Source organism: Curcuma longa, chromosome 3 (genome assembly GCF_044706935.1).
Source record: "Curcuma longa cultivar G26 ecotype Majalengka, Jawa Barat chromosome 3, ITB_CL_G26_1.1, whole genome shotgun sequence".
Lineage (NCBI taxonomy): Eukaryota > Viridiplantae > Streptophyta > Magnoliopsida > Zingiberales > Zingiberaceae > Curcuma > Curcuma longa.
In genome coordinates, this window is record NC_133863.1 from 21,595,563 (window position 1) to 21,605,415 (window position 9,853).

Sequence of the window (9,853 nt, forward strand, 5' to 3'; positions counted from 1 at the left end):
TCATCATCATGACGGCGACGACAGAATCGCATCGGAGTCGCAGAATGTGGAGTGGCAGAATCGCGTCGAAGTCGTAGGATGTGGAGTAGCTGAATCGCGTCGGAGTCGCAGTAGAATCGCTATGTGGAGGCGGAATCCTAAAAAAAACCTGAGCACGTTAAGAGTGTTGCATCATCTTTTGTTCATTTTTTAAAATTTTCTATTTTATTTTATGACTTATTATACTTTTTTTTTTCAAAATTTTTTTTCTTTCAATTCAAGTGTATTTTTAAAGTCTTTTCTCTATCAATTCAAGTGTAGTGCTGATCAAGATTTTTTTTAAAAAAAAAGCATAAAAATTTAATTATATTATTAAACTTTAATATACTAAAATTATTTTTTATACAAAAATTAATCATTAAATTTAGAATAATTCTTGAAATTTATACATTTTTATTTTAATTTTAAAATTTTGATAAAAATTAAAAATACAAAAGAAAAGTAATAAAAGAATTAAAAGTATTTTTTCTATTTTAATATCTAATTACAAAAAATAAATAATAAATAAAAATAAATTATTTGAAAAAATTATCATAGTCTATTTCTTTTCCACGAATTTTTTTCAATTAAGAAAAAAATAACATATTATTATTATTATTATGTTTTTTTCATATTTTTAATTAATAATACAAGAATAAAAATTTATTCATTGTTAAATAGTTCAAATTTATTTGATACAAAAATAATAATCAAATCTTATTCCACTTAGTGAGATCAACTATTTAGATCATTCTACGCCATTAGACTATATCTCTTATTAATATCATATTTATATTAGATATTTGGATCATTCTACGCCATTAGACTATTTGGATCATTCCACTAGGTGGCCTGATGAGTTAGGGTTTTATATATTTTTAATCGACTTATTTTTGGGCTTTTACATGAAAATAAATTATGAAATGAATCGATTTGATCGTATTTGTCCTATATTGTATAATTTGAAGCTTGATTATAATTTTCATGATTTAATGGTGAATTTTTGCATTAATTGAGTTTAATTGATTGTAGGATTCAAATCGGACCAAGATCGAGCTAAATCACGATCGGATCGAGCTAAGTTCGCCCAAATTGATCAAGCCACATGGAGGACAAGACCTAGCTCAAGCCTGATCAAGATCCATGAATTTTTCCAAACCCTAGGCTGCCCTAAAACCCCAGATCAAGCTCAATCACAGGATCAGAAATCAACGGCCAGGATGCGTTGATTAATCAAGAGTATATAAACCCGAACTTAGGAGATGAACAGTGGCTGCGCCACTATTCATCTTCATCCCGACGCCACTCCCCTGCTCGGCGACGTACAGATAGGGCTATCCCTATCCACCCAAACTTCTTCCATTGAGTTTCTTGATCCCTGAGGAGTCTGAAGCCGACCGATTGGGTATATTCCGGCAGCTGAAGGAGGTGCCACAATGAGAGTTTCTCCGGCGACCTCACCCCTGTTTTTAGCATCTCTGGCGATCCACTGTGCAATCCGAAGCCACGACCCATTGGAGGGGTTCTCCGAGGTTCGTAAAGCACGCGTATAGCATCAGAAAATCGATCGGTGCACGAAGAAGCGAAGGAATCCAGTATTTGTCAGCTGAAACTCGTCTGTAAATATTCTGTTCGGTTCCGAGGAGGGTTTCTTCGGGCTGTTCATGGTGCTAGCAGCGAGCAAACCACCCAACGACCAGGCTTCAAGTTTCCGAGGGATCAGTGAATCCGCATTGCGGATTTACCAGCTTGATTGACACCGAGATGAGAAGAAACAATGGAAAAGGGAAGGGTAGATGCATTTTTTTATTTCTGATTTCAGTTGACAGTATCTGTATTCATTGAAGTTTCTGTTAATTTCTTTTCTTAGCAACCTTAGCAATTTGGTTTTGTGATTAATGCTTAGTTTTTGTTGGGATTTGATCAGTTTTAGAGTTTGAGTAGTTAACTTTTAGCCTTCTGAATGTTTCTGATTTCCTTCCTGAATTCACTGTTGTGTGCCATGAATTACTGTTCCGTGCCAAGTTTGATTCCGTGTATCAGTTAGATAGGTTAGATTGGCTTAGTCAGTGATCTTGCTATTAGTCAAGTGGAATTTGATAGTTGGATTGCATAATTGCCTTGCTAGTTAGGTTTGTTGCCCTTAAAATCAATTGGTAACCTTAGCTTAATTTTTGCTTTTCCTTGTTTCTTGAATTGCATGTCTTGTTTCATTGCTAGTTTCCTAGTTTCATTTGTTTCTATTTATTGATTTCGAATTCACAATTTAATTGAAAAACACCAAAACCCCAATTTTCATAGAAAATTAAAAAAGAACGACACGTAAGCTCGAATTAAATGATTTTCTACTAGTCCTTGGAAAAATACGACTCAAGGCCCCTATACTTCGTTTGTTTGAATTAATTGTGGATTTTCGATAATTTAAAATCAATTTGCAACCCTACTCGTGACACATATCCAATCTAGGGTTGTCAAATTTTGGCGTCGTTGTCAGGAAAAACTAGTAGAAATTGTTTGATTTAAGCTTATGAATAATCTCCTTTATTGTTGCTTTGATCATTGTTGGTTTTTAAAATGTATGAAAATTTATTTTATCAACAACCATCTTCTCAACAATCTGAACAGCAAAATTTTTATTTGCACGAACCTTATCAAGGTTTTCAGCAACAATTTCAGAGTGGACAACCTCAACAAGATTTCCAACAGCCTTATCAATGTTTTCAACAAGTTGATAACAATTTCAACTCCAATTTCAAAATTTTCAGCAACCGTATCAACAACAACAAAGTTTTCAGCAACCCTACAACAATTTTCAGCCTCAATACCATCATTCGCAACATCAATTCAATAACTTTCAGCAAGCACAGTTTCAGCCTTTAAACTAGAGTTTTTCACAGCCTTATGGCAATTTCCAACAGCCCCTAAATCAGGGTTTTCAAGGCACAAATTTTCAGCAACATTCATGGAACTTTCAAGGGAATTTTCAACATCAAAACCATCATTTCAAGCCCAAAATCAGTGCCAACAACAATTTTCTCAAAGTGGACAGATTTTAGAGAATTTTCAGCAGCCCACTTATTTTCAAGATTCGGGAGAGTGATTATCTGATCGGGAGAGGTGAAGAAGGGAAGGTATTGCCCTTGGCTAAGAGATAAGAAGCCTAGGAGGCTCGAAACTGTGATAGCAGGGAGATTGGTTTTCGTAGGCGGTTGAAGAGAGCTTTGATAGCTCGTCTACGAGATGGTCCGGGAGGAGTCTAGGTGACTCAGGACCATGGAGCTTGAGGCTTGGAGAGAATGGAGGAAGCCTTTGTGGCTTATCTCCAGGATGGTCCAGGAGGAGCCTTGGTAGCTCAGGACCGAATTGGCCGGGAGCTTGGTGCGAATGGCCAGGAAGGTCCGAGAGAGCTTTGGTAGCTTGGCTCGGGGCCGTGAGCTTTGGTAGCTCGATTTCAGGGAGCCTTGGTGGCTCGGAACCTGAGTGGCCGAGAGCTTGGTGCGAATGGCCGGGACAGGTCCAAGAGAGCTTTGGTAGCTCGTCTTAGGACCGTGAGCTTTGGTAGCTCGATTTCAGGGAGCCTTGGTGGTTCAGAACCTGATTAGGCCGGGAGCTTGGTGCGAATGGCCGGGATGGTCCGGGAGAGCTTTGGTAGCTCGGCGGACTATGAGCTTCGGTAGCTCGATCTCAAGAGGAGAGTCTTGGTGACTCGATCTCTTGATTCTAGGAGGAGGGCCTTGGTGGCTCGGTCTCCTGTTTGGTCTGAGAGAGCTTTGGTAGCTCGGCTCGAGACCGTGAGCTTTGGTAGCTCGATCATCAAGGAGTCTTTGAGACTCAGAACCTGATGAGTCCGAGAATGCTTTGGTAGCTAAGCTCGGACATAACTGTTACATTGCTTCCTTTCATACTGTCCAAATATTGGAACGTTCTAATGCTACTTTTAAGTGTGCAGGTATATAGGACATGTTTGAGAGGGAGATTTCAAACGAATAGTGGAAGTACCAAGGCGATCTTCGAGCTGTCTTTTCTGCAAAAAGGATTACGAGCAAACGGCGCACGAAAGCAGGTAGCAGTACCTGCAGTTGGCAGGGAAGGGAGACTACAACTTTTGTCAGAGAACCGTTGGGCACAGTAATCGAGGATGCAGGTCTATAAAAGAAGCTGAAGAGGCGCTAAGGAAAGTATCGATTATTCTTTTTGAACGTTCATTCTTTGAAGTGCTGAAGATCTTGAGATCAATCTGCTAGTCGAAGCCAGAGGAAGAAGAAGAAGAGCAACGTCCTGGTTTTGGAGAGACAAGCTTGAGCTGCAAGCGGTCTTTGTTGTTCTTCTCATTCTTAGTCTTTGACGCATTCATTAGTTCTCCTTTGTCTTGTGCTTCATTCACATCTGTTGAGACAAACTGTGGAGAGGTTCCTCCACCGAGAAGGAGAAAGTTTCTAGCCGGTGTTATCGGAGTTTGATCTGCCGAAAGATCAAGGAGTCATCCACCTTACGGACACGCCGAGGAGTAGGAGCAAGTTATCTCCGAACCTCGTAAATCCTTGTCTTAGCTTGCTGATCTTCATCTGCCTGTGATCAAGTCATTATTTCCGCTGCGTAACCGAAGATTAAGCAAGATAAAGCAAAAAGAGTGGACGGCTATTCACACCCCCCCTCTCTAGCCGTGTTCATAAGATCCAACAACAAATACTCATAGGATTATTACTTGATTACTTAGACTAGGTGAGATGAGTTAGGTAATAATAAATTAAAAATAACCCAACTTACGAAAATAATGCTACCTAATTCAACATTAGGTATAAAATCCAAATTAATAATCATAATCAGATCCTAAATAAAAATAACTTCAAAAAGTAATTATTTTCAAACTAAATAATTAATTTCAAAAACAATTTTCAAAACTTAATTAATTTCAAAAATAATTTTTAAAACTTAATAACTCTCACATAATTAATTACTTTCAAAATTAATCTTTCAAAATTAATATTTTCTTTCAAAATTAATTTTTCAAAAATTAATATTTTAAGTAATCTTTCAAAATTAAATACTTTAACCAATCCTTCAAAAATTAAAACATAATTTCTAAAATTAAATCATAATTATTTTCAAAACTTAATTCATTTTCAAAATTAAAATAATTATTGTTTTCAAAATTTAATAATTTTCAAAAATGTAATTATCTCAAAATTTAATTAAACTTTCAAAATGTTATTCATAACTTAATACATTAAACCTTAATGTAAGATCAATCCTTAATTAATATTAAATTTTAATTAATAAAATGATCAAAAATCTTAAATCTAAGATCAACAAAATGCAACTAAGTGTTTCTTCATGTAGGAACATAAGAAATTGGACAACTGGATGTTGGACATGTTAGCATAAGCCCTAGAGCCAATTATATGATGATTGACTTAGGAGCGGATTAGAACTTATATTATGAATGCAGGGCCAAAGGGGCTATTTATCTCCTTTATATTGATTTTAGGCTTAGTCGTAAATAGCCCCTTTGGCTATTTATATGCCTCTGCGTAGCAGAGGTACTTATCTTATATTATATACAGTTAGTCTACGCCTTTGGGGCAATTTCTTCTCCTTTAGTCGTAAATAGCCCCTTTGGCTATTTCTCTGCCTCAAGGAGATAAATAGCCAAGAAGATAAATAGCCCCAAGGAGATAAATAGCCCCAAAGGCGTAAACTAATCCGTCTTACTATAATATAAAGACCTCAGCTATGCTCTATAGAAAAATAGCCTTTGGGGCTATTTACGACTAATCCGAATTTACCATAATATTAAGTTAAGTTCTAACTGTATATAATATAAGAGTTGTACCTCTGCTACGCCCTTCTTCAGTTAAAATAGACCCAAAGGCTATTTAATACGCTCTAAAATATATAAGTTGTGGCAGAGGTACTTATCTTATATTTAGTAGGATTAGTCTACTTAGTCGTAAATAGCCCCAAAGGCTATTTCTTCTACTCAGCATGTTTTGATTAAATTGAAGCAAAACCATTCAAGTCCTTGAAAAATATGAAAAATTTTTGAACCTTTGAGAACTTTGAAAACTTTTAAACTTTTTCAAAAGATTTAAAATTTTGAACTTAAGTTCAAAATATCAAATTTTGAAAAGAGTTTTGAATTTTTGAAGAACTTTGAAAAAAAATTTAACTGTTAAAAAATTGAATCGAAATTTTGAAGAACTTGAAATCTCATAATTCTTTCCCTTTTGACATAATCAAAAATAATTAAAGGGTTGAGTTCAAGCATGTTAATAATATATAAATTACTTCGATAAAAAAATATTATCCGAGGGGCGAGTGTTCAATTTAGGCTTTAGCTATCTACTAAGGAATAGTAGCTTGACCTAGTTAGTCAAGTGTAAGTGTATCATTCCATTAAGCTTATGCTTAGGAACACTTAATTTGATTCAATATGTTGTTTAGAGCCCAAGTAAGATTCAATGCACTAACATAAACATATGATACTTAGGTTAGAATCCTATGCATCTTACACCATTCTAAATTTCACAATCACAATCAAGGTATCTAGTATGCTTTGTGAGATGCTCCACATAGATCTATAGGAATATGCTTTCTAGGGGAAGATTCTAGTCTAAGGCTAAATAATTCCTTTCCTTACTTTTGAAATCAAAAATTTGAAACTAAGTTTTTCAAAAGAAAAAATAAGCCTTTTTAAACCTTTTTGAAAAACTATATAATAGTAGATTTGAAAAAATGTGAGTTTTTGAAAACTTGAAATTTTTTATTCTACCAAGCACAATTAGAATATTCAAAAATGCACATAAGTAAACTACGCAAAAACTAAAATGCATATAAGTAAACCATGATAAAATGTACATAAGGTAAGTCACTAGTCAAGATGTTAATAAGTCTGAATCATGTCCAAAACTATGTCTACTGGGGTGGTGGTGGTGGTGGATGACCCATGCTCTAAGCCCTAAGCATATCCATCATCTCGACATGCTGGGCTAGCATCCTTGCGTCCTAAACATCAAGTCGACTGAGCATCGTCAACTAGAAACTGATGTGCATAGGGAATATATATATATTTTGAGGTTTTCATTGCACATCTTTCTGTATTTCATGTCATTTTCTTAGGTTTATCACATTCTTTATCTATGAATTAGGCATGTTTTCTCTCATTTCCTGGTTTGTAGGTCTGCTCTTGTGTTTATACTTTTGCAGGACAGAAATGGAGCAAAAGAAGGCGAAACAGAGAATTAATTGAAGACAAGACAAGACAGGGTCGTGCCTCCAAGGCACGACCATGTCTCAATTTCCAAGGGGTTGTGCCTACCAGGGCACGATCGTGCCTCACCACCAGAACAGCATCAACCACTGGTCGTGCCCACCAGGCACGACTGTGCCTTCAATCAGAGAGCTAGCTGCCCAGGGTCGTGCCTATCAGGCACGACCGTGTCTCCATTCCAGCATTGAGCCAGGGCCTGACCGTGCCTGATTTCCAGAGGAGAACCTGCTTCTGGTCGTGCCTCACAAGCACGACCGTGCTAGCTTTTCAGGAGACTCAACAGGCCCTGGCTATGCCTACCAGGCATGGTTGTGCCTATTTTTTAGGGGGTCAACAGCCCCTGGCCATGCCTACCAGGCACGGCCGTGTGACGGGGCGTGCTGGCCGTGTGCCCTGGGTTGTGTTACCAGACACGGCCGTGTGGCGAGGACTTGATTTCGGGGGCATATAAATACCCCTCTTATTTGCCCTAAAAAAGGGGGAAGTCCTTGGAGGTGATAGAGAGCCACCGTAGCCGCCATCCAGAGCAAGAATCAATGATCCATCCATCCATTCGGGCCTACTCCGTCGCATCCATTCACCGTCGACGAGGAGATTGCAAGGCGAAGAAGACGACAATCATTGATAAATTTTATTTCCTCTTTCTATCTCAGATTTAGGATCTAAAATGCATTTCTTTCAATCTTCTTCGTGTTGTATCCCCTCCATCATGGAGTAGAATCTCAGATTCTAGGATGTAGGAGGAATCGAGGTGTATTGTGAATGATTGTAACTATGGATTTGTGTTTACCATGTTCTATGATATATTTGTGCATTTGCTTTATGGATTTGTGCCTTGTGTTTGCTTGTTGATATGAATATGGATGGTATGAATCTAGAAGGATGAGGGTGAGTTATGGTTTGAGGAAATCTTAGGATCGTATGACCGGGGTGCCTTGTGACAGAAGGTGAACCTTAACCGGACTTTCTGAGAAAATTCTTAGGCTACAATGAATCTTTATGAGAGATATCTAATAGCTATTGATTGCTAGAGAGAGGTCCTTAAGTGGATACTCGGTGACAGGGAGTAGGATCCTAGTAGTATGCTGGAGTACCCAGTGACAGTGGGAGAGCTATAACCAAGCTATCTGGGATCATCTCAAACTAGTAATCGTAACGTTAGAGGATTATTGATTTTATTTTGAGGAAATCTGATGAGGTCTAATTGAATATTTTAGTTAGAATCTCTATAATTGTGCAAATATTGAGGAATGGTAAGGAGTCCATAGTCAATCAAACATAATTCTCGAGGAATCCGAAGTCCTAGGATCGATTTTCCAATCTTGTCACTAGTTGATTTTTCTTCGATTGAGGTTTAGGAGCTCAACTTCACTCTCTCACTTTCCCCATCTCAACCCAAATTTCGTGAACTCTACACTCTTCTTGTGTTAGTTTAGTGATTTATTCCACGGTCCCTGTGGTTTGATATCTTTTATTACTTGACGACGACCGTATACTTATGGACCTATCAAGTTTTTGATGGTGTTTGATAATTAGCATTTGACCGGGTTAATTAGGATCATATTGGATTAATTTTGGTTATATTTCATGTTATAAATTATATTTTGAGCTAATTCTTTATCGTGGATGAATTTTTTATGTTTATTCTAATTTTCATTAATTTATGACATTTATGGATATTAATTGGTTGTAATTTATTTTGCAGGAAATTTCAATTTGGAGGGAAATCAACTATGGTTCGAGTTGGGTTCAATTCAAATTCAGATTTGGCTCGATCAAATTTAAAATGGGTTAAAATCTAATTCTGATTCAATTGGGTTCAGCCTGAGTTCAACTTGATCCGGCTCAAGTCAATTTGGTTCAGCTCAATTCAATTTAGCTCGGTCCATTTCATATCGGTCAAATTTTAGAGTCAAGTTCAAATCAGATTTAAGTCTAGTTTGGTTTGCTGCCCAAATCAACTTAACCCATTAAAGATCAGCCCACTACAATCAGCCCAATCCAATTCAATTAAACTTGGTTCAATTAATCCGGTCCAAAGTAGTTGCTGCGGCTTGGTTCAAGTTGCGGTTCAGCGCTGGCATTAAAAGGGAAAAGTCGGTTCACACCACAAGGGGAGGCTCGCAAGCTAGGGTTACTGTGCTTTCCTCATCCGTGATTTTTTCCCTGTTCTTCCTCTGTTCCATCGTCCCTGTGCCTCCTCCACTCACTCTGCCTCTTCTACTTCCTTCGAGTTCCTGATCCAAGCCGAGTAGCACCGCTAATCGAAGGTTTCTTTGTCGCTGACCCTCCGCCATTCCCTATCATCATTCTCCGCCGCTGTGTAGCGGTTGTTCCAGCTGCGGACGATCGACGACAGCCCTCTCCTCCGCGTCCACAGAAGCTCCGATAGGTAACCGGACCTGGTCTGCGGTTGTAGCTGGGATTCCACATCGGGCTTGGTCTGAGGTTGTAGCTGAGCACCTCGGATAGCTTCATTCTCCGCCGTCACCGGAAAGGGCAGGTAAGGGTTTTCATTCGTGGTTTTTGATCCCTGGAGGCGATTTATAGCAGGGAAAAGAGCTG

The 9,853-nt window shown here is 37.9% G+C and overlaps 1 protein-coding gene across 1 annotated transcript in view; it reads right to left on the minus strand.

Annotated features, from left to right (window-relative positions):
- LOC141823879 (sister chromatid cohesion 1 protein 3-like) overlaps positions 1 to 9,853 on the minus strand; it is a 14,133-nt gene that overhangs the window by 4,050 nt on the left and 230 nt on the right. The window contains exons 2-4 of the mRNA XM_074711080.1: positions 9,576 to 9,821; positions 2,666 to 2,725; positions 1,345 to 1,543 (exon numbers count right to left, since the gene is read on the minus strand). Coding sequence (XP_074567181.1) covers positions 1,345 to 1,543; positions 2,666 to 2,725; positions 9,576 to 9,821 — 505 coding nt within the window. The remainder of the gene's footprint in view (positions 1 to 1,344; positions 1,544 to 2,665; positions 2,726 to 9,575; positions 9,822 to 9,853) is intronic.